The sequence below is a fragment of the Nanorana parkeri genome, unplaced genomic scaffold (genome assembly GCF_000935625.1).
Source record: "Nanorana parkeri isolate BGI_ZX_2015 unplaced genomic scaffold, ASM93562v1 scaffold104, whole genome shotgun sequence".
In the NCBI taxonomy this organism is placed as follows: domain Eukaryota; kingdom Metazoa; phylum Chordata; class Amphibia; order Anura; family Dicroglossidae; genus Nanorana; species Nanorana parkeri.
Window position 1 is genome coordinate 311,809 of NW_017306372.1, and position 26,111 is coordinate 337,919.

Sequence of the window (26,111 nt, forward strand, 5' to 3'; positions counted from 1 at the left end):
AAATGCATCTCAGTTACAAGCTTGTAGCACTAATCTTACATCATGTGTGTATTTACATACTGTAAATGTAATCTGTTATTAAGGCTCCCTATTTGTATAATATGATTTCCTACACTACTAATATGTTTCTTTCTTGATTATATTAGGGTGGTGTATAGGTGATGATCATTGGGGTTTTTTTCAGAGAAATAACATTCTGTGACTTTCCTTGGAAAATAATTTTATGTAACCAGTAAAATACAATACAGAGAATGAATATATTTTAACATTTAAATATAAGTCATCAAGAAAATGCTGATATAGTTTTCCAAAAATACATTTTAGCAGAGCTTGCTTTTTCCATGAAAACCTATGTAGTCTTCCCCTATTTTTGGATTACTTGGCATGAAGACCTACAATATTCCATTTTAATTCCTAATTTAGGGTGGTATGCACTGAGCATCTTTTCAGCAAAAACATATTATAATGTTTTTATAACTTTGATTTTTGACCTTCATTAATGTGTCCTATATATAAGATTCAAAACGAAAGGTAATGTGATTTTGCTTTATCATCTAGTATGAACTAGAAGTGCACTAACAGTTTGTTATTGATCATAAGTATGTCTTTTCATTTAATGCCCTAACATAAAAGACTATAGGCTCAATTATTAAGCTTTAGACAAGCCGAAGGCACTCTATTTTCAGCCATGTGACTGTAATTTTCATTTTTAATTGGTTTAAACTGAAAATAACTGTCACTTATAAATAAAAGTATCCTTATCCTCGTGTGTTAGCTTTTTAAATTGACCCTTTAAATCTGTTAAACTCCACAAGTAAAAAAATATTTTCTAAACCACTGTGTACCTGTATTTCATGTCTTTCTGTGCAGCCACTGCTTCACTTTGTCTCAACAATGTTGTTCAGCCTGGTTTAGTTTAAGACTAAAGAGTGTGGCTTCAGCTTTCTCAGCCTGCTGTCATTTCTCTTATGTGGTCAGAATGAAACTCATGCTTAAACAGCTACCAACAATGCAATGTAACAATGCTTAAACAGCTATCAACCAATACCAGGTATTCAAATATGAGACATTAGAATTGATGTGTATAAAACATAGAATTATGTATTACTGTTATCTGTCTACCAACTAAAATACACATATCCTCTATTTTTTAGCACACCCCCCAACACATCCGGTATAATTAAAAAAATCCACACACCCCACTGCCAATAACATTGTTTACTTGGTGCTAATTTTGTTTTGGTTTTTAGCTAGTGATTCCACATGGTGGTGGTGGTGGTGGATAATAAATAGAGGTTGGGCGTATTTCACTAAAAAGGCATTCTGTAGAGTCTGTTCACACTTGTGGAGAACTGCGTTTTTCAGCAGTAGATTGTTTTCAGTGTGCCCTGTTTACTTACCTTACTTACTTACACTTACCCCATAGTTCTCTTTTAACTTGGAAAGTAAAAAACTGCTAGCTGATATTTTTGGTAAAAGAGACTCTTCTGTAAAATCATTGCCCCTGCCTGCTGGCACTGTTTTTAAAAGTCATGCAGTCATGCATGCACAGCTCAGTACACAATCCCAGCATGCTGGAGATAGGGTTAGGTCATCCCGGACTGGCTTATCAAGATGGCTGAAGACTTCTGAACCGGTAGAAACTAGGGAGAAAATGGAAGCACGAAAGATGGAGGAATGAGGGAGATCGCAGACATCACAGCACAGGAGGATGGGGGATTTAACAAGCAACATGTGCCATAATGTGCAAATATGCTGTAGATACTTACACATTATGTGAAAGGCTCCTGTAAGGCAGAGTAGTTAATGTCCACTTTATTTCCTTTTGTTACACAGTATTTGATGAAAATTGATTTGGTAATTCAGCATGAGAAGGATACCAATATGCCCCAACTTCTGTTACAGATGCATTCACATCCATGTGACTCTCAATGGTATTATGCAGCTGTAGCATGGGCACATTAATATCTAGGGCCGCAGTGCAGTTCATTAAGGAGCACGCAGCCTGCAAAAAATGTTTTGGCCCACGTCTTTTCAGGCAACAACATGCAATATGCATATAAGGAAATGTAGCAAAAGACACACTGACACATTTTAAACATGCAGCTATGCAGTACTATGCATGTTGCAGCTTGAGTTAAAAATTTACAAAGTGGCATGCATTGTGTGAATCTAACCTAGAAATAAAGGGGCCATGCTGAACGCTCTCATTTTTAGGAGTACCTAAACCCAGGGGTTTTGTCAGTTGGTTTCCTTTTTGCCATGTTTTTCTCAGATACTTGAGCTCAGAGATTCTTGTTTGGAGTGAGTTTCTCCTTCATAGCATTTTACTATTTAAGACTGCAGTTTTGTTATTTTTCCAGTAGATGCCCCCAGAGACCATTCGACAAAACTACTGATAACACCTACGTTGTCTTTTTAAAATAAGAAAATGGAAAATAGATTAACTTAATTTTGGATTTCAATAAAAGTATAAGTGATATGGAACACTAACAAGTTACTATACATTAATGTTGCTCTTCAGGCAATATTTTCCTCCTCCTCTCTCACTTTGTTTTTTCTCACATTGTCAGTTTTTCTCCGTAACTGTCCTCGTTTATGTAAGTAAAAGTAAATGTAACCACAGGGGAGCATACATCTGTTGTAACCTTGCATTTCTTCTTAATACTTCATGACACCTTTTTGCTACTAATTTTAGGTAAATGAAGATATGTTCATATCATTCAACATCATAGAGTAGAAAACTGAAACACATAAATGCCCCATCCATGATCTTCCAAAGCCCTAAAGATTTTTGAACAAACTTATGCCGTTATGCTTTCATGTCATGTAACTGTGTTCCACTCTAGGGTTTGTGAGTGGGGGCTGAAACAAATATGTATATATAACACACACACACACACTTTACACAAATACACAGTGAAGAGGAGAACTGCATGTACTAATTTTTTGTTCCTTACATTCACAGGTGGGCGCCACTTTACTGCCAAAGTCCAATATAATAAAAGGTGGGAAGGCGCACACACAACCCTCAGATATGTAACTTAAAGCAGAACTCAGGGCAAAACTGTTCTTAACCCTTGCAGTGGGTTTACCTCCGCCCTGCAAGGTTGATTGCTTGTTTTGGTCTTGGTGCTAAAATAAAAAAGTTATACTCACCCGATCCAAGGATCAGGTGAGTATAATTTGTTTATTTCAGCACCAAGACCAAAACAAGCATCTAACCGTTGCACTGCAGTGGTAGCCCCACGGGGTTATGAACAGTTTTTCCTGGAGTTTTGCTTTAAATTAATTTACATCAGTCTCGGGTGGGACAAGAAAATGACATGCACAAAAAATGAACAATAGTTTCTGGGCACCCCCAATCTTTCTCAAGCTCATATGTGCACACAAGTGTTACAAAGAATCACATTTATCCTCCCTGAGTGGAAAAATATCACCACAAGGTGACCAACAAAAACAAAGTTAACGGACATTTATGTATTATCAGTCTTTATAAAAAGATACTTTCTCCACCTGAATTAAGGTGCTCAAGAGAGTCTTCATATATAATGTAATACAAATCACTAACATCATAGTACACAGAATAAACAGTTCTTGTACACAATTAAATATATTGATACAAATCATAATCTCTAATCAAGTTATGATGTAAGGAAGAAAGTTTATTCATTCACTTTTTTTTAAATGTTAGTGATCTATCTCTACTTCTAGTACTCTTACACATCTCTTTCAGTATCATTAGCCTTCGGTTGGCATCAGAATGGGTTTTTTAAGTCTATATAAATCTTGATCTAGGAAAAATTTCTCCAAGTTGTCTTTTAGACATAAAGAAAGCCCCTTATTTAACCTCTTGCCGTCCGCCCGTTAAGAAAAAACGGACGGACGGCAGACTCGCAACCGCGGGTTGCCGTCGCCAGACGGCATTTTTTTCCTGCTCGCGCACGCCCCCTAGCGCAACACCTACCTCCTTTGATGGCAGCACAGTGGAGATGTGTATCAATTCTCAGATGTCTCTTGCGGGTCCCCTAAATTGTCCTGCAGTAATCCAGCAAGGATAAATGTGATTCTTTGTAATTCTCGTGCATGCATTTGAACTTGAGAAAACGCAGAGACATCCAAAACTGTTGTTTGTTTGTTGCGTATGTAGTTCTCATGCCATGCCAAGGGGGAAAGTAAGTAGATTTAAATTTTAACATGTAAAACGCAGGTCTCTGCAAGGACACACAGAAAACAATTGTTTTCTATGTGCCCTGTTCACACAAAAATGCCAGTGTGATGTGCAATGCAGGGCTGTGCGGAAATGTGCAGCATGTCTGCATTTTTCCGTACAGGTCCTCACAAGATCTGGTGTAAAACAAGTATAAACTCTATGCACATGCAGAAAAAAAAAGAGTAAATGGATCCTGTTTATTTTGATCCTCCCCCTGCCTTTCATAATCCATCTGTAGTGTCTTTGTGGGATGAGAGAGTGTGTGTTGTAAATATGCACATTAACAAATGTACATGAACTGATGTCAATGTGCATACAATCTCCCTGAAATGCACATGAAAACTCATATAAACTCATGTCTTTTCAAGTTAACTCTGCATGTTTTTTTCATCAATTTTTATGCACTCATGGTGTGAACGAGCCCATTAAAGTGACACTAAACTCAGGAGCTAAACCTTAAAAATGCATTCAAGTAACTTAACTATTAACAAAAATGTATCTTATTTGTGTATCACTCAGCTGTAGATCCTAAAACCTTTTCTGAATTTATGCTGACACTCTCCTTCCTTCTGGAGGGTGGCTACTCTTGTTCCCCATAGTCTGTGTTTGTGTTGTAACCACAGCTCCAAGCTCACTCCAGTGATGGACTACAAGCTCACGTTTAGTTAGTTAATTTGTGTTGAGATTTGTAGTCCATCACGGGTGTGAGCTTGGAGGCTACTTTGTATGGCACAAAGGGACCATCCTTAGACCTCTGCAGTAGAGGGGTAGAGGGGCCCCAGGGACTGGTCCAAGAGATGCACATCCCTCAAATACTATGGGGTCTATTCACGAAGCAGCCGAAGGATCTAGCCGTAGCTTCGGCTGATCCTTCGGCTAGCTTCGGCCCCAGGACCCCTTCGGTCAGGGACACTGATCTCCAGACAGCAAACTCTCCCGAGCGCTCCGGGAGTCTCCAGAAACACTTTTTCCTAGAAAGGTTCACTCTAAAACTTTCCCTGTTTTTTTTTTTTTTATTCTGACATGGAGCCGTTGGCTGCCTTCAGAATTAAGAGAAAAAAAAATTCACCATAGAAATGCATTGCTAGATTCCTATTTGCTATTTCAATTTGCAGTAGCCAATAGCAAACCAGCTATTGCACCCGCCCACTGCTGCTGTCAATCAGCAGAGGGGACCTGTAGTTCTGTATCAGGTCCCCTCTAGTGATTGACAGCAGCAGAGGACGAGTACAATAGCTAGTTTGCTATTGGCTATTGCAAATTGAAATAGCCAATAGGAATCTAGCAATGCAGTCCTATGGCAAATTTTTTTTTGTTTGTTTTTACGTCAGCAGAACCGCCCGGCCAATAGAAAACAGTTGGACGGAGCAAGCTGCCACTGCTAGCTCCGCACAATCGTTTTCTATTTTTTTGTTTTGTACTTTTTTAACTACTTTTCTCGCTCAGCAGCTTTCGGCTATTTACTCACTGCTGTTCGGCATCTATAAGAATAGACCGAACAGCAGCGAATAGCCTGCCGGAGGTTCGGCTTAGCCGATCCAGATGTTGGATCGGCTGAGTCGAACTCCTTCTGCACTTCAAGTCGAACTCCTTCTGCTCCTTCTGAGCATGTTCGGCCGACCCAAAGCCATGCGAAGCCACCCGATGTACGGCTGATTTCAGCCGATGTACGGCTGAAATCAGCCGTACCAGCCCGAAGTGAAAAGTCACTTCGCTTCAGGTCGGTCATTCACTCGGCTGCCTACGGCATCTTAGTGAATAGACCCCTAGAAGATGCAAGTTTCCAAAAAGGAAAAAAATAATTAATGGGACTTTAAAGGTGTCAGAACCACATTCTAATAAAAGACCATTTTGTCACTTTTATTTACACCTGTATTATTAAAAAAACAGTTACCGTACACAAATAAATAAATAGTAAAAACATATTTTTTCCATTCTGTTACTTATCTTTCACATTTGTACCATCCTGACCTCAGGAATCCTTAAACCATGCAGGTCTCTTAATCAATAACACAGGTTTTGTGTGCAGTTAAATAGTATTACCACATAGCACAATTAAAGGAGAACTATGGGGTCAGTGTTTTTCCCCATAGTTCTGCTTAGGGTAACGGGAGGACACAAACTAGCGTCCTCCCGTTACCCTAAGCTCAGTATACCGCGAGGTACAGCTCGCGGTATACTGAGACGCCGCACCTGGAGCAGATCCCGACGTAGATGACGGGATCCCCCCAGCTGCGTGAGTGACAGCTGGCTCTGCCTATCTAGAGGCAGAGCCAGCTGTATCCGCCCCCTCCCCGTCCGTTCCGCCAGTCAGCGCTGGCAGATCGGAGCTGGGAGAGGGGAATCCAGCCCCTCCCCCTGTCACGGCAGAGAGCCGTGACAGGATCGAGAGGTGAGGGAACCCGGTATGTGTTCCCTCACCTCCCGATCTACTGAGCCGACCTGTGACAGTCTCATTGTCACAGGTCGGCTTAGAACTATGAGGTGAGTGGAAATCACTCATCTCATAGTTCTCCTTTAAGTTTAAAGGGTTATTCACAAAGCTGCCAAGTGAATAACTGACCCGAAGTGAAGTGAGCCGAACGCTGTTCAGCTATTCACTTCAGGCTTGTACGGTTGATTTCAGCTGCACGAGGGCTGGAATCAGCTGTACATCGGCTTGCTTCGGCTGGCTTCGGTTTGGCCGAACATGCTCAGCTTCTTCGGCTGAGCCGAAGTGCAGAAGAAGTTCGAATCAGCTGATCCAACATCAGGATCGGCTGAGCCAAGCCTCCGGCAGGCTTCTCGCTGCCGTTCGGCCTATTTTCATAGGGGCCGAACTGCAGTGAGTGAATAGCCGAATGCCGCCTTGGCTATTCTGCTCGGTACCTCCGTGGTACCGAGCAGAATAGTAAAACAATACCCTTGAATTAAATTAAACATATATTTCTTATTTAACGTTATTCCTCCTAATCACTAGTTCATTTTGCAAATTGTCTGTGTAAAGCTGCCCATACACTCTGTAATTATCGTTCGATTTCCTTCGTGCCGTCATCGAAACCCTTGTTCAATTTCCGTACAACTGCACCATTATGCACAGACCAACAGGGGCGTCCTGAGGCCGCCAGTAAATAAAAGTGACAACAAATTATTTTTATCAGAATGTGGTTGTGACACATTTTTAGTCCAATAAAAAAACGTTTTCCTTTTTGGAAACTTGAATTTTATAGTGGAAGTAAGGTTGATTTGTGGCAGAGGAGACTTTCTATGGCAAAAGATTATTTCTACCTTTCTGCAACTACTTTTCTTCTGTATGCTGAGCCGCGCATACGTAGTGCATGCCAAGATTTTTAACCCCTTCGTGACTGACGACGTACAGTGTACGTCGCCAGCATCGGGGCTGTTTAAACAGAATGTGCCTCCAATATGATGGCTGCCGTGCAGTCACACAGCACTATGTGTGTTGTGAAGTAGCCACCTCTCCAAGCTTGCTCTAATTATGGACATTAGTTAATATTTCCCTGGACACACAGGAGATGTAAAGCCCAAAAAAAAGGTTTTGGCTGCACTTCTCTTTTAAATTAAGCAGGTTCATTAATGGTACATAATGTAGCATACTCAATTATAATTTCATGGAATTGAAGTGGTGGTAAATGTAGGGAGAGTTCTTACCTTATCCATATGACAAATTAGCATGTTTGTTAATTTTAGGGTTGATAATAATTAACATTTCCGTGTTCGATTAATCAAAATTTTTAAAAATCGATTAATTTCGATTAATTACAGCGCACATACAGATCCAACTACATTGGCCTATACACATACAGCACATCAATGAAGTAATAAAATGAACTAGGATCACACTAATACAGCACGTTATTAATCTCACGTGCCCCACTCAATTTGGCCGCCGCTTCAGTGGGGCAACTCAGAATAATAACGTGCTGGATTAGTGTGATCCTAGTTCATTTTATTAATTAATTGCAGTGCTGTATGTGTATAGGCCAATGCCTTGGTTGGCGCTCGTGCAGAAAGTTTCTTGGGCAAACTCACCGGCCCAAGTGGCTCCGTCGACTAACGACGTCATAGGACTCCTCCCCCTTCCCTTCGTTAGCCGACGGAGCCACTTTGGGAAAGGGGGAGGAGTCCGGTGACGTCGATATCCGTGACATCACCAGATCGCTGACTGGACTCCCGGAAGCCGGCGGAGAGGTGAGTGTTTTCATTAGCGATCAAAATAATTTTAATCGATCAAAAAGTTTAACGATTAATCGAGAAATTAATCTTTAATTTCCACAGCCCTAGTTAATTTAGATCATGAAAATTAATATACCATGTCAATTTTATGTATATCACTTATATCTGTGTGCACTATTTGAATCAAGATTTAATGTTTGCCTGTTCAAATATGTTGAAAAATTCAACACTTGTTATGACGTGCACTTACTTTTTCACATGGCTGTATGTAATTTACAGTGTATAGAACATACACTGTATATTGAACATATATCTATAATATACACATCAATTACAATTTATGATGTATAGCTGTCACAGAAATGTGTTTCTGCATAAGATTATCTGTTCAAGCAATCCTCTCCAGTAAGAGTCTAATAAACAGAAACATTTGTTTTTCTGGCATTTACCATTTTCTTTTTCACGAATCTTAGTGCTACATTACAGCAATTATTAGTAATAAATAATACGTATAAGATATGCTTAGTGCCTTGGATTCCCATAATGCATAGCAAAAACATTGCTTGTTAAAGGCTATAGATAGATATTACTTTGGTTAAATCCTTATTGAACATAATTATTTTACCAAGTGAGTTTAAACTGGATTCTATGAACTTTAACTACAGGGTACTTAAACTAAAATTGTAAATTTATTTTATGTAAGTTTGTTTCAGACCTTTAATTCACATAGATACACACACAGTGGCATATTTATAAAGCAGCCAATCTGACATTCACCAAACATTCACTTTAGGTGAATCTTCCTGATACATGTGTTTCACATGATGATAATTGATTTGTTGGAAGTGATCTTTTTTGCTTATAAAATATGTCCTATACTGTGTATATAGGGTGGTATGAACTGCTTCCTTTTGGTTTATAATTGCTTGCCGTAAAATAGCATTTCTATGAAGTAACAAAATACCTTGAAACTTTCACATGACTTATTAAACTTTAAAGAAAACTTGTCACCAGTGCCCAAAGCCATCTTCCTCTTCTTCCCTATTCCAGTGTTAGTACTACTATGGGACCTATGTCTTTTGTGTTGGTTCCTGAACATTGTATTTAGCTGTTTGCTTAGCGAGCACTTTACTTTTGTAAATGTGGCCCAGTAAAACAGTCTGTGCTGAAGGTTGTCATAGAAGGATAGCATTCAAACTAGAAGGATGTGCTGAGACAGGAGTCGGGAGACACTAACAAAATAAATCATAGAACAAGATTTATGAACACATGCAAATGGGTATGTTATAACTTTCTTCAAACACAGAGGGGTCTATTCACGAAGAAGCCGAAGGATCTAGCCGTAGCTTCGGCTGATCCTTCGGCTAGCTTCGGCCCCAGGACCCCTTCGGTTCAGTAGAACGGAAGGGCTGCTGTACGGGCTATTTACTGTAGCCCGTACAGCTCCCGAAGTCGGCCGGGCGGCTCAGCCGAGCCGAAGGCACATGCTTCAGCTCGACTGAGCCCAGGTGAAAGCTGAAGCTGGCCGAGCGGCTGGCCGTTGGCCGGCCGACAGCCTGCTTCTGACAGCTGGGTGGAGCCAGCCGTGATCTTACGGCTGGCTCCAGATTGACTGCAGCAGATGGCAGGTACAATAGCTAGTTTGCTATTGGGTATTGCAAATTGAAATAGCCAATAGGAATCTAGCAATGCATTCCTATGGCCAAATCTTTTTTTTTTTTCTTTTTTTTTTACCGCTGGCCAATAGAAAACTGTTGGGCGGAGCTAGCTGTCATTGCTAGCTCCGTACAATCGTTTTCTATTTTTATTTTTCTACTTTTTTAACTATTTTTCTGTTCTGCTCGGTCCCACAGAGAGACCGAGCAGAACAGCCGAGCCGAATGCCTCTCAGCGGCATTCGGCTATTCTTTCACTGCTGTTCGGCATCTATAAGAATAGACTGAACAGCAGCCAGTAGCCTGCCGGAGGTTCGGCTTAGCCGATCCAGATGTTGGATCGGCTGAGTCGAACTCCTTCTGCACTTCGGGTCGGCTGAACATGCTGAGCATGTTCGGTCGACCCGAAGCCACCCGATGTATGGCTGATTTCAGCCGATATACCGCTGAAATCAGCTGTACCAGCCTGAAGTGAATAGCCAAACAGCGTTCGGCTCACTTCACTTCAGGTCGGTCATTCACTCTGCTGCCTACGGCAGCTTAGTGAATAGACCCCAGAGTTTCTACAACTTAAAAAGGTTTCATAACTGAAAATGTAGGTTGGATGATCCATTCAGTGAATAATTCTTTGTCTGTGGTTACCTTGCAAATGTTTTAGGCCAGGCCAAGTTTGCTTTGTACACTGGAATTTGACTGCATGCTGCAATTGATCATCTACAGAAGCCATACAAATGAGGCCTTGCTTATTAGTGTCTGTAAAAAAAAACAGTTTTGCTCCTTAGAGATCTAAAGCTTCATTCTCTAACAGTCACTTTCTAGTGCAGTTTGGCAACTGGTTACTATTTGGCAGCTTCTGATGATTCCTATTCCCCAGGTAGTTCTTCTGACAGGTTCAAGGGGTACGTATGTCTTATAGTCTAACAGTTTAAAGTGGCACTGACCTCAGAAGTTAAATCTTAAAAATAAATTCAAGTACCTTAACTATTAACAATGTATTTGTGTATCACTCAGCTGTAGATCCTCAAATCATCTCTGAATTTGTACTTACATTGTCCTTCCTTCTGGAGGGTGGCTGCTTTTGTTCCCCAAGGTACCTGTGTATTGTAAAGTAGCCACCACACCAAGCTCACTCCCGTGATGGACTACAATCTCATGTTTAGTTTACTAATTTGTATTAAAGCAACAACACACACAAGGACCATGGGGAACAAAAGTAGCCACGCTCCAGAAGGAAGAACAGTGTCAACACCAATTAAGAGATGATTTGAGGATCTACAGCCGGGTGATACACAAATAAGCTACATTTTGGTTAATAGCTAAGTTTACTTGAATGCATTTTTAAGGTTTAACTCCTGATTTTATCATCAGTTTAACATTTTAGCAAATAATTCCTATGCAAAATATATTGATGTAGACATTATTTATAATTATCAGGGTTAAGTAGTTTGTTGGGAAATGTGTATAAGCAATTATGGAGTATTGAGTAGTTGCACATACATTGGGGAAAAGACAAATAATTATAGATCACGGGGTGGTAGGGGGGGCAATCAGTGTAGAGTATTAAAATATACATGCTATTATGACACAGGGCTTCAATCTAGTATCCATTTTTTTAAGAGTTCAAGTGACTTGGTGTCACAGTAAAGTCTCTTCTTTTGTCCTTTGTCTTTTTCATGTGCTGGTGTGAACAAGGTTTTCTCCAGGCCATTACTTAGGAGGCACCTAGGTTGCAAAGGAGTACATTTTTTTATCTGCTTTGATACAAAAATAACTGCCGGCAACAAATCATTAGTAGTGCTGTCAGGGGAATCTGCAGGTGCTTGGAAGGCATCTCTCTTTTTCTCTGAGGGAATTAGAGCAGGGACTTTAGCGCTTTTAAGTGTGTCATATTAAAGCACAATGGAAGTGCATCTTCAGTAGAGTACTATACAACACATTATCTAATCTTAAAGTGAGGTTTTCTTGTTAGCTGCATGAACGTATTAGCAAGGGCAACTTCTCAAGTGGAAAGGTGGAGCAAAATCTTGAAATTACTACTCTCATTATTTGAAAAAATGTGTTTGCCCTATAATCTTAATGCCCATACAGATGTTTCAGTTGCCTTTTTATTTCAATTAAAGGTGCAGGATCTTTCACCATTATGCAAAATATTATTTAAAAAGCAAATCTTTGTTGTTTAATACCTTAGTGAAGTAAAAAGTAATAGACAATGGGCAAATAATCATTTTACTATTGTGAAAGCCGAACAAGATGAAGAGATTTCTCTTAAAACAGTAGATTGTTGACAAATTAACCAAAACAGTTATAGAACTATACATGTCCTTTCCTTTTTAACCACTTACACCTGTACACACTTTATAGACCAGCATAATTTTTACATTTGTGGTATAAGCGTGTTTTTCCAGCAACAACGTTGTCATTACTTAAAATAGACCTTTACACCCTTTCACTAAAAATCACATCAGTATGCAGCTTTGCATGCTGATATAAAATAATCTAACATTCATTAGTTAAACACACATGTTTTTAATTTACTTTCTGGTCCACTTTGCATCCTGGGAAGGTTACATCAGCAGTGTATTGCTGGGAAAGCTTATCTGTAACTCACGAGATCTCAAGGAAAGGCATTTTCCTCCACTGAGATGATGTGCATGATAACTTGTCCCAGTCATATGTGCCAGAGTTCCAGGAAGTAAAGGGAGATGGCTTAATCTGCCCTTAGTAAAAATGGCCACTGTCAGATGACTGAGGAAGAAAAGAGAAATAAGGTTTGCAAGAATAAAAAGCTGGCAATTATCTAGAAGTATCTATTAGTAGATTGTCATTACTAAACATTTCTAAAGGTGCCTTTGTTTTTATTTTAAAGATATGGGTAAAGTTCCTATTTAAGATAACAAAGTAACGGATATATCGTTTTAGGACAAACTTTCTTTTGGTTATATTGTCTTGAAAAACTATTGTATTTTTTGATGCAACCCATAGACAAAGAACTTCTGCTTTGATCAGTATGTTTTTATAAAAATAGCATTGATGTAGATAGGATAGTATACATCTTATTCTCTAATTTTTCCTTTATAAAATAATAATAAAATTATGATGCTGTGTCAAAGCAGTGCAAATACATTTACTAGAGGTGCACTGAAATGAAATTTTGAGACCGAAAAACCAAAAATAAAAAAATGTCAGGTTTTTTTTTAACCTTTTAAAAATTTTTTAAATATTTAATTTTTATTCATTTTTTTTTTACTTTTTAATTTTGTTAAATTTTATTTATTTATTTTTATTAAATGTTTTTATTTTTTTAACTTTACTGCTGGGGGCATCAGTGAAATATCAGGGGTCTAAACAGACTCCTGATATTTCTCTTCTACAATAGAAAAAGAGATTGAGGACACAGAGTCCTCAATCTTTTTCTGCAGCCCCAGCACTGAATGAACATGAATCCTCTGTACTGTACTGAGTGTTCCTGTTCATTCATAACTTGTGGCGACAGTGAGTTACAATGTCCACTAGGGATGCACCGATACCACTTTTTTAAGACCGAGTACGAGTACCGATACTTTTGATCAAGAACTCGCAGATGCCAATTACCGATACTTTTTCTTAAAGGGACAGGTCACATTTTTTCTAAAGCAATACAAACTAATGCTTTAAGGTCACTTTCTTAATATTATGATTCATGAGATGACGAGGGAGCATGACGCCGGCTTCCCGGCCAATCAGAATGCCGGGCGCTGCGTCATTACACGGCGCCCGGCTTCCGGATTTGCTAGCTTCCTGACCAATCGGGAAGCCGGGCAGCGCGTCATTGCACGCTACCCGGCTTCCTGACGAGAGAGCATGGAGTCATTTCCTGGCCAATCAGGAAACCGGGCAGCATGTAATGATGCGCTGCCCGGCTTCCTGATACAGGAAGTACTCGTGCAAGGTATCGGAGCATTTGGGCGAGTACGAGTACTCACCCAAATACTCGGTATCGGCACCGATACCGATACTAGTATCGGTGCATCCCTAATGTCCACAATCATGAATGAATAGGAAGTGATGTAAATCACTTCCCATTCATTCATAACTGGTACATAGTAAGTCATATAGTAGGCTGAGCGGTGCAGGAGGAGAGGTCAGCCTCCTGTGACACGCTCACGGTGCTCTTCTCCTTGCCCTGCTCGTTTCCTGACAGTTTCTCTCCACCCCGCAGGACTCTGCTCTGTGTCAGTGGAGACAAAGAACAGCGCACAGCAGGGAGGAGAGAAACTAAGGATGCACCGCAAATTCGGCCGAAAGATGACACTTTCGGCGTCCGAAATTTCTATGCATCCCTAATATTTATAAATAAAATAATGGGGTTTTTCAATGTTGTGGGGAATTTTTAGCAACGCTAAAAAAAATGTAATGAACAAAGCAAATAAAAATGAATGAACAATCTATACAGTATATCGGGGGAGAAGGGGAAGAAGGAGTTAATTAGGGCTGAACAAAGTGTTAATAAGGGGTCAAATAGAACCAAAACTTTATTTTTTTAAACTATTCTTTTTTACTTGTTAGGTTGCTGTAATTGACATCATATGTAAAAATAAGCAAATCCCTTTGATCTGCAGATAAATGAAAGAGATAAATACGAAAGTAACAGTGTTACTTTGTATCTCTCTAGTAAGGCAACGGAGCAGAAGAACAGGACGTACTGCATATGCCTTGAGTACTTTGGTGGAACTTTTTTAGCACGTCCAGTGTTCACAACTGATTAAAATATAGCTCAGCTTATCACTAGCTACTACCTAAATTGTGCATGTTTTAGGTAACAGCCCAATTGTTATAAAGGGGTATTTGTAAGGAACACAAATAGTTCTTTCTGTGGACCCTTTGAAAACCAAATACTTTGTTTTTCCATGAGAAAATGTGTAGAAATAAAAAAAGATTTAGCGATAATCAAAATTGTTGCAGACTGGTATGTTTCTGCCTGTTTGACTGGCTTTTTATCATTTTACATTGACAGATTTTAGATCCAATATACTTGTTTTGATGACAAGCATCAAAGTTTATTTCCTCTTTTATTACCCCATATTTGTGTATATGACCAGATGCTCCCATACATGGTAAACCTGTAATACTGAAATAATTTGGTAGTCCATACAAACCTTTTTTGAGACCTAAGGTGTACGTGAAGCTAAAACATTTATTTGATCCAGTAGTGACGTTTTTGACACTTTTACTGGCACAGACATAAGGTTTATGTCAGAGCTTGCAGCAGGCTGGCTCAGTAACCCTTACGTCTGCTCCATATCCCTTAGTCTAAAAGCACATGGTTGCTACATCAACCATGAGCTTATAGCAGAGGTATAGTTGAGACTCTGCAGATTCATGAATGGCTGTCATAGGCAACTGACATCACTACCTTTCATTAAAAAAGTTGGCATCTTCTCCACTGTCTCCCTTCTGCAGCCCCATTCTTTTCTTTCTTGGTTCCCACGATGTGTCCTCCCTTCTTCAATGCCTTTACCGTTCCCGCGATGCCTCACCTGGTCCCCAAATTAGAGCTGCAGCTAACGATTATTTTCAAAATCGATTAGTTAGCCGATTATTAAATGCCTTGACCAATCTTCAGATGCCTTCTCTACTGCCCCCCACCCCCACTGTGATCGACTGCCCTCATGATTTCTCTGCTGCTGCCTTCCTCTGCAAATCACTGCCAGTGATAAAACCAGCTTCCTGTCTAAACACCACTCCTATCACTAGCACTTTGAAGATGCTGAGAAGAAAATCCGTGAACATGCCTTTCATGTTCACTGATCTCTTTCTCCTTCTAACAGAGCATTTATCTACAGAACACGCATACTGCTTCTCCCTCTGTCAGTCTGAGTTCTGCTGTACCAAGGATTGCAATGATTGCAAGAGACTGATGCCAAGTCAAATTCAGGAACTTAACTACTTCTTGACAGCCTTACACATAAATGCTGCCGCAGGAAGATTGGTTTTAATGCTCAGCTACTGCATACACAGTGTGTGTCCACTGTTCTGTGCTGAAAGACTGAGTCGCTGTCACTGACAGCTCACAGTCACTATTTACATAGTTACGATTGGGAGCTGGGGATGAGCTCACGATCATGTGGTTGCTGTGATTGGATGTCACAGTGATCACAAGATTAGGACCCTGCCACCATCCCCCCACCCCATTGTTATTTCTAATTTGGGCTAGTGCCTAAGGGGTTAAACTAGTTCCTTTTAAACTAGTTCCTTTTAAACTAGTTCCTTGCTGCTGTATTAAAGAAAAACTCCAGGAAAAAATTTTTATGAACCCTTGCAGTGGGGCTACCCCACACTGCAAGGGTAAAGTGCTCGTTTGTGTCTTGGGAGGAAAATAATAAAGTTAAACTCATCTGAAGCTCCGAGCCAGGCAGCTGTCACAATGCTCCCTCCAGCCTCTCTCCCCCTCCACAGCAGCATTGGAATCTTCCTCAGCATCCTCACGTTTATACACAGTATATAGAACATGATGATTTACAGGAGCTTAGACCACTGCAGAGAAGGGGGAGAGACCCTGAAAGGACCAGTCTAAGAAGAAGCCGGCTCAGAGCATCGGTTTAGTAGAACTTTTTTTTTTAAACTAGACAAAAACTAGCTCCTAACCCTTTTGGTGCCCACTGCAAAAGTTAATAAGAAATATTGGAGTTCTTCTTTAAAACAGTATTAATTGGCTCCCAGCAATTCATCCAAGACACAAATATACTATCCTGGTCCTTGTAACAAATGCCAGAATTACTACATTGCAAGTCTATAACTGCTCCCAAAGTGCACCACATCATAAGCTTTTCAACTAATGCTGGAGATCCTTGTACTTCAGAAATATGAATTAGCATTTTAAGTTAAACACTTTCAATATAAAGTATTAAGATACACACTTACAGTAAAACCCCTGTTTAGTTTTCCTTTGCTGCTCTTGTCCCATTGGTGAGACTTTCCATCACTTAGATCATAGACAAAACAGGAAGTGAGAGGAAATCCCTCTATCCCCCTTTTAAAAAAAATCTTTCAACACAGGTTATACGATTACCATGAAATAGGAAATCTAACTTGTTTTTGATTGTGCATGCATCACGGCTCTCTTATCCTTGTTTTACTGCTTAATGAACCACTGACCCACAAGATGCATGTTGGTTTGGAGTTCTTTTGGCTCAAAGTCTTTGGCTGCATATGTCCTTCTGGTCAGTAATGCAATCAATAGGAAAGCATGGATAAGGATGACTCTCAGTAGCTTGCACTGTCAACATAAGCTTTTTATTGATAGCTTCATGATTTCTGTCCTGATCTTTCACCTTAGTAAGAATAGAACAATGAGTCTCCATGGCAAACACAATATTGCTATTCACGACAGCCCTTCCTGTCCATAGGATATTAACAATTATCCACTAGTAAATAACTCACTTCGTAAATAGTTTTTTTTTAAAGGAATTTAAGCTGAGGTGAGAAATGTTTTGTTGACATGCAGTGGCCTGCTGGAGTCACCAGAGCTTCATACAGATATGTCCTGGAGTACTGATAGAAAGCTAGGATGACAATACTGTACTTCTGTTGTAGTGCGTTGCTCTGTGAGGTGTCAGTATAGCTCTCTCAGTGTGTTCTAACCAACCTGTAAACAGCAGGCTAAAGACAGATGTATAACAAGACACTTGATTACAGCCTATATATTCTGCACAGCGAGATGTGGAACATTAGAGACATTGTTAAAATGAAATTAACAGTAAAAGGTAATGCGATACATGTTCTAACCACATCGCCTATTGTAATTATGAAGCTATTGAATTATTTGTTTCCCTCTTTTTCACTACGCAGCTATCAGAATTCGTTCAAGCACAGCATCTGCATAAAAATGCTGCGCCAAGGCTATCACAAGTCTTTCTCAGAACTCTTTGCTCTGATCCAGAAGTGGAATGCCTTGAGGGATGCTGGAGGGCCTGGGTCAGCCATATGGCAACAAAAACCCTTGGAGGAGCAGCACGAGAAACTGGATCAACTTCAACACTTCCTGACCAGGGCTGAGGCAGCCCAACGAGCAGGTAAAAGAGGGAATTCTGGGAAACAGAGCAGCAGGAGCTGAAGCAACGAGAGCCTCAGGCGAGGATTCTAAATTGTTTCATCTTTGAGTTTGAAACATTACTACAGTTTAGCACATATCAGCTTTAGTCTTATAGCAAGATAAGTAGTAGATCATAAACTATAGTTAAAAAGAAAAGCCTGGCATCAAACTGTGCGCTTTCTAATCCTTTAAAAGAAGAATCAAGGAGAGTAAGGGGTGCGTGTATTTTAACATCTCATAGGGGAATATTTTTGTTTTATATGCACGAGAGGTCTGCTAGGAAGCTTATGTATGCATAGCATTGAGGCAGTGTCATTTTTTTGTTCTGGCAACACCGCTGCATTAAGCAATATTGCAGTGCCATCGCTTACTTCCAATATACACTGTGCAACGGTAATGAAATAACATCCAGGTGAAGCAATAAGCGGCTCCACCAAATGAAATGCTATTCTTTTTGTTACTTTTCCTACAGATTAAATATTAAAATATGTATTTGTTGAGCGTGACGTGGGTGTATTTCATATAACAGACTTATGCAAACCCATAATTTAATAAGGTTTAGTATGTAGCCAGTCTGGATTGTGGCATTAAAACATTTAGACAAACTACACTCTTCAGTTTAAAACATATATGTATACATACAGGCCTAAATACTTTAAGAATCTGACTTTTGGCAGCAGATATGGTACTAAAAAGGATGATAGTAAAAGATAGACACTGCCCATGGTTTTCTTTTTTCATATGGTTTAGGAACCACCCTTATTTTAGTCCCACCACCCACTGTTGGGATTGTATCAAAACTGGAGCAGACACTACCTGGAGCAGTTGCCCATAGTAACCAATCAGCTTCTCTTATCAGTTTTTTCAGTTAAGCTTTGAAAAAGAAAGAAACAAGATGATTGGTTGCTATCGGCAACTGCTTCAGATTCTGTCTCCAGTTTTGATAAATCCCTTCATTGTATGTATTTATAGACCCACCAATCGTCATGACTGTGCAAGGGAATTGGGTTGAGCCCTCTGTCCTTAGAAGTTTGTGGGAAAAGAAAAGTTTCTGAAAAGTAAAAATTGAAGTTATACATAATAGTTACAAACCAGACAAATAAAAAAAAAAACTGAAGAAACAAAGATGATCCTTAAGGAATAAAAATGAAAGAAACAAAATGATTGGTTGCTATGGGCAACTGCTTCAGATTCTGTCTTATCCAGTCTTGATAAATCCCCTCACTGTATGTATTTATACACCCAATAATCATGACTGTGCAAGCGAATTAGGTTGAGCTAGCTGTCCTTAGACGTTTGTCATGAAAGAAAAGTTTCTTTCCCCACAAACGTTTCTGAAAAGTAAAAATTAAAGTTATACACAATAGTTACAATCCAGACAAATAAAAAAACCAAACAGAAGAAACAAAGATGATCCTGCTGGAACTGATCACTTAGGCCCCGTTCACATATAGCGAATTGTCGCGCGATTTCCGCCGCGATATCGCGCATTTTTGCCGCGCGATATCGCGAGAAGTCGCCGGCCAATGTTATTCAATGGAGCTGTCTTAACTCCATGTCGCTCGTCGCGGTCGCAAGTCGCTTCTACCGGACCCTTTTTTCGGCGGATTTTGCGCGATTTTACTTTTTTTCTATGGAGCCCGACGGGGAAGGTCGCGCTACCGTCGCTGGAACGTCGCCCCGAAAGTCGCGCTATCCCGGCCGTGCGGATCCGCTGCAAAAGGTATGTCGCTATATGTGAACGGGGCCTAAAACTGACATTGTTGATTTTTTTAAATAAACACTACAAACTAATGTATATTTGAGCATTAATACTCACCTGTCCCGCCACCTATTCCTTAGATCAGCCTCCTTTAGTCCCTGCACAGCAGAACTCAGGCTGGGCAAGGGATAAGCAGCACACAAAGCCACAGTCGGATGCCTGCTTCCCCCTCTGCACATTGTGGTTTCATTGGCCGCCCCCTATGTCACCATTTTGTCCTGCAGTAGTGGCAGGGAAGTGTCAGATGTAAAGATGTATTTTTTTTTAACATTTTTTTTCTTAAGTTCAGATATCTTTAATGTGTGTCCCCTGTTAGCACATGAGCACTGCAGCAGAACTGACTGCTTTGTGTGCTGCTTATCCCTTGCCCAGCCTGAGTTCTGCTGTGCAGGGACTACAGGAGGCTGATACCATGTAAAATTCAGGTACTTACTCTGCTTGCATTAAATAAATACATTTAAATATAAAGAAATATATAGAGCAGCATTAATTTGTGCCTTTTACATGAGTCTGGGGCTCATCTTAAAGGAAACTTTGCTCTTCTACTGCATTGGTATACTGTAATTATTTAGTTTTTTTGATAAAGTGGAAAAGCTACCATTTGATTGAAGCACAGCATTTTGGATAGAAGTGTTCAACCACATTTTTATGTTGACTGATGTGTTAGGAATGGTATAGTATTGTGTGCTAGATAATCACAGTGCACAGGGGTTGTGTGGGGTAATGTCATTACCTGTATTCAGCGCTCAGAGACAGGCTTTGCAGCACTAAATGAGTTATGTAAAATGAATAGAATGAGTAACAGTTGGTCATCTTATTGATTTATCTCACTTGTCACAGCTGCGCACCAGACTAGCTGTCTGGTCACATTACTATTATACCAATGGATTTATCATATCATATATCTTATAGCATATTACAATTACATTCTTTCTTTCCTAAACTATTTTACTATTGACCTTAAAAATGTTCTCATGATTGTTTGGTAACTGTTATGTAAAGTTCATGTAAATATACTAAAATGTGATACTAGATCTGGACAGCTAATAATTACATTGCCTGCTGTTCACGTGTGACAAGACCTATTGAAAATTACATTTGTATAGAACCAGTTGTTATTGGTAAACACAAGTAGAGAACTAACTACATTTTGTATTTCCTAGCTGTAATTTACTGCTCAAGAAAATGAACAATTCGATAATGACCTGTAATTGCTTATAGAATCAATCTGAAATGTAGTTCCTCTTTAAGAATACGCCAACTGTTAGTGCGAATGCTAATATCACTAACGTAACAAAAAATTAGCTGGTTCCACTAGCTGAAAATAAGAAGAAAACAGTCCTGGTGTTAGCAAATGTTTGGGATCAGATGAGCTTAGTATTAAATCTTGGGGATATGTCCAGCACTATAATTTATACTCAAATGTGTCACAAATAACTGAGAAATGGGCAGCAGAAGGCGAGGAGAAAAAGAAGAGAGAAGAAGAGAAGTGGAAATTGAGTAAATACGAGGAAGGAAAGGGGGAGGGGTATATATTTTATAACTAACCCCTTTCCTTTTATTCACCCCCATTCCCTTACCCTTAACGTTCTTTCTCCTTCCTTTCCCCTTTTCCTTTCATTTTATAATACGAGGCATTATATTGTGAATTTGAGGAAATGTATGCTCATTTTGCATCTGTATTTTAATAAAGAGTCTCTACGTGTCTATTGCATTTAGTTGCACTTGTAATTGATCTTGTTGTGAAACCCTGTTCTTTGATTGCTGCACCTATAAAAGACAGATCTGTGTGAATTTGTTACCCCTTCCTGTCTCCCTTGCCTCTATCATTTAGCCTAGCTTTTTGGGGAAATGCATCAGAGGAGGAAGAAAAACTGAAAGTGATCATGTTTGTTTTTATTATTAAAGCTTCACATTATGCTGACATTGGTTGTGTGGCTTGGAGGAAAAAGAGGGAAGATGAACCTCTGCAGAGTTAGCACATGGGCATAACACTTGCAACAGGGATGCCTTTCTCTTAGTAAGGGCCAATATGTTGGAAGAATAATGAACATGTCCTGTGATAGGAGGGATTTATCACAAATCTCATCACACAATTTGTTCAGTAGAGCAGAGGGTGCTTTCATCACTGTTGGTCAAAGATCATAATTAGTCCCAACAGTCATACGACTTAAAGACAGACATACTGTATGTGTCACCATTTGTCTAACCACCCTAACATAAAAATAAAGTGTCTAAGGCCACACTAATGTAAAAATAATAGGTTTATAAAAGAAAATAATTAATACATAATTTTAGACATACTTTGGCTGATTTCTAAAAAGTGCGGCAAATAAAAAGATGCCTGGATGCCCTTTATAACCAACCATATTGTAACTGTTATTCTCAAGCCTACTGTGTGAAAATGAAACATGAAATAAAATGGGCAACAGCACAGCTTTTCTTTGCCCAAGTTTTCACAAATCTGAACCAGAACTAGCAGGTGATACATGAAGAGTGGAATGACTGCTTTCATGAAATTCTGCTCATCTGATATTTTGAATATCAGATAATACTATTTACTACACAAGCTATTAAAGTGACATTAAACCCTCGGAATTTTTAACATAAAACAATACTGTAATGTGTGCCTTACTGTAATCCATGGTTGTTTCCCTTCTCTTTGCTGCTCTTCCTTTTAAATCTGTATCTTTTCTCATGCTCTGCAGAACTTCTGTTTTGCAGCAGACTGCCTTGTCTCAGGAATGGATACACAGTGTCTGCGTATAGGTTTGTATAGGCTTGTAACCTGAGCCAGCACTACAGGAAGAGGCCCTAAGCTGAAAGGGGAAGTTCTCCCCAAGCATGCGAAGACATGAGGATTTAAAAGGAAGAGCAGCAAAGAGAAAGGAAACAACCATGGATTACAGTAAGGCACACATTACACTATTGGTTTATGTTAAAAAATCTGAGGGTTTAATGTTACTTTAAGCCGATAAACAATGGATAAGGATTGTGAAATTGGTTGCATGATTGTGTTTCTTACTTTTCGAAGGATTATCTATTTGTAGAGTTACCCAGTCTTCCCTTCTGGTTAGTATAAAGAAGGTCTTAGTTACTTTAGGATACAGGTCTCATGCTTTATACTCACTATAAGAAAACCTGTTTCTCGTTTTAGGTGTTCCCGTATATTGGGTTAGTAGGTAGCTCAAGCACAGTAGTTTCTTACGTGCTTCATTCAATAGGTTTATGTGCAAATATACCTTACTAATCATAATGTAATGCTTTGCAACAGTGATAAATTTATGCCATGACATAGGACTAGATGACTTGAAGGCAGTTCTACAACTGTGTGTGTCTTGTAACTTGTGGCATCATTTATCATTTATCAAGCAAAGCAGCATCAGCAAAAAACTAAAAACTGCTGCCCTTTATGTTCTGCATTGTTCTGAGAAAAGGGCTCCTGAGGTTATTGGATATATTTCAGCGAACGTGTGAATATGGCGAATTGCCAGACACTGGACAGCAGGAATCCTGTGCATATGGGAAGTCTGGAAAAACCATTAATGCAAGCTTTTAGAACCTCATTCCTGTCAGTTTATGTCCCAGCATTACATTGGTACTGTTTTTTTACTACTTATTCTGTACCATTGGCCTTATCCAATAAAGAGTTCTTATTCTCAAGGCTAATCTTAATTTAATTAACCCATGGCAACCAATCAGCATCCATCTTTTCTTTGTTTGACTTTAGTAGTGAGAATTCTGATTGTTTTCTCTATGATGTGGATTATAGCCCTTGTACAGAATAAGAACTCTTTATTAAACAATGTTGCATGTGTTTTGAATCTGTCGCTTTCACTCACAAGTAAAACCATATAGGGAAGAACCCATCTTGGTTTTTAGCAGTCTTCAGATGAGAGGACCATCCAGTAAGAGCATATTTCATGTTACAGAGTATGTTTGTTTTAGGCTGGGTTCACACCTGGGCGTTTTTCAGCGCTGATCGAAGAGCTGAAAAAACACTCAGCAAGTGAAATCCCGTAAATTCCTATGGGCATGGTTCCCACCGGTGGAAACGCGCTGAAAACCGCCCTACGCCTAAACAAGTACAGGAGCTTCTTTGGGGGCGTATTTCAGCGCGTATTCATTGTTATTCCCGAGTGTGGCTCGGGGTTAACAAAGCGGTAACCCCGAGCCACACTCGGGAATACAGCGTAGGTCTTACCTTGTCCGCGATCCCTGCTGTCTCCTCCGGCCACTGCCATCTTCCGGGTTCCGTCCCTTGCGAGCATCCGCGTCGCAGGGGGGCGGAAGCGGCGGGAAGTTTGAAAGTTAAATAAAACCCGAAAAAAAGATAGAGAAAATAAAGGGAAAAAAAATCATACTGCCAGGGAGGTATAAAAACGAGCATCGAACGCGCGTTTCACTGAACGAAAAAACTTGCTAAAAAATAAGCTGAAAAACAAGCAGAAAAAACGCGTCTATAGTACGCCCAGGTGTGAACGCAGCCTAAGGCATGAAACAAAGGTTAAGGTTGTGTCCTTGTCACTGTTGGGGCTCAACACTAGCTTCATTAACCCCTTCGTGACTGACGACGTACAGTGTACGTCGCCAGCATCGGGGCTGTTTAAACAGACTCCCGGTGACTTTTGTCGCCGGGAGTAACAGGAATGGGTGTTGGGTGGTAAACTGACCAGTGCCATGCTGTTTTTAGAGTTACCTGTTATTCATGTTCAATCTACAGATCATAGATACAGTACTAAGATTATACAATACTAAGGCTGCCTATAGATTGGTATACTCCACTATAGCTACAATATCTGTTTGCCTGCAAATCACAGTTCCAATCATCAAATGCTGCCACATGTCACAACTGTTCTGTGTCGTAAGCAGCAGACCTTTTTTGTTTTTCAGGCAAAACCTCTGGAAGTGGGGGAGTTAAAAAATAGTGGCGTGGTCGAAGAATATCAATGTAGAAGACTATTTCTTGTTTCAGTATCTTATTCCATTTCACTTTTCTATCATCTAACAACAATAGTACAATACACAGTTCTTATTTAAAGTAGTATTAAACTCTTAAGCTTGTTTCAATAAAATTAAATTAAATAAATCCAGATTAAACAAATATACATTGCCCAGCTAAATATTTCTTTACATTTTTGCCCAACTACCTACAATCATCATGTTTTTGAACAGCTGCTTCCAGCTCTGCTTCCCTGAACTTCCTGTCCAGTACAAGATCACAAGGGACAAAGCAAACTCCAGCAGCTCTCCATCTACTAGCTTGGGGGATAGAGGAAGGAGGAGTGGGGAGAGAGAAGAGGTTTGCCTTGCTGTGTCTGTGTGTTTGTGCGGAAACACACAGCTTATTAGCACACACAATGGTGGCTAGATGGTACCCTGGAAGGCAAAGGTGTTTTGGACCTGATCAAGAATTTGGACCGGATTAAAGTTCCGTACTTATATCTGCCGCCTGGCCTAATTCATTACAGAGTGTACACTCAGAGAGAAGAATTCACGCTGACACAGGGAGGTTCAGAGTAAGATACTTCTGCTTTTATTCTTCCGCTTAACATAGTTTATATAGGCAGCTGGTTAGCTTAGAGGTTTCTAGGTTCTTAGAGAGGTTCCAGGTTCAGCTTGTGTTCTATACACAGTGTGCTAGTTATTTTCCATCACCTGTATCATGCAACAAAACCTTTCCATATATGATAATCATTCTAGCACTCTGGAAAATTCCTTGCAATCACATAATTAGGATCCCTGACTAACCGATCGTATACAGCAGGGGCGCCCACTATTTTTCGTCTGGAGATCTACTTTTCAAATGACGAGCTCATTGAGATCTACCAACGAAAAAACACCTGCATTCAGGGGCGGGAGGGGGCGTGGGCTGCGCAGGCAGGCCCCTCGCCCACAGTGCGATCGCCTGCATTAGTGCCTGTGTTCCAGTCCAGTGCGATCCGCAAAAATGCTGCGAGCACTATTTTTGCAGATCGCACTGGACCGGAATGCAGGCACTAATGTGCCTGCGTTCCGAGTGCGGGCGATCGCACTGTGGGCGATGCCATTGACTTCAATACAGCTCCACACCCCCTCCCACACCGGAACGCAGGGAGTTGGCCTGCTTACATTCCAGTGCATTCCAGTACATTACAGGTCCCGGCGTCCTGTCCTCCCGTGGTGCTCGTGTGGCCGACGTTGCACATGGGGTGTCCTGCACCTTTCCATCTGCAGCGTCTGACACATTCAGCC

General features: G+C 40.1%; 1 protein-coding gene across 1 annotated transcript in view; it reads left to right on the forward strand.

Moving 5' to 3' along the window:
• The window catches only part of TTC29 (tetratricopeptide repeat domain 29), a 178,052-nt gene that overhangs the window by 6,993 nt on the left and 144,948 nt on the right, over positions 1-26,111 (forward strand). The window contains exon 3 of the mRNA XM_018552971.1: positions 17,872-18,095. Coding sequence (XP_018408473.1) covers positions 17,872-18,095 — 224 coding nt within the window. The remainder of the gene's footprint in view (positions 1-17,871; positions 18,096-26,111) is intronic.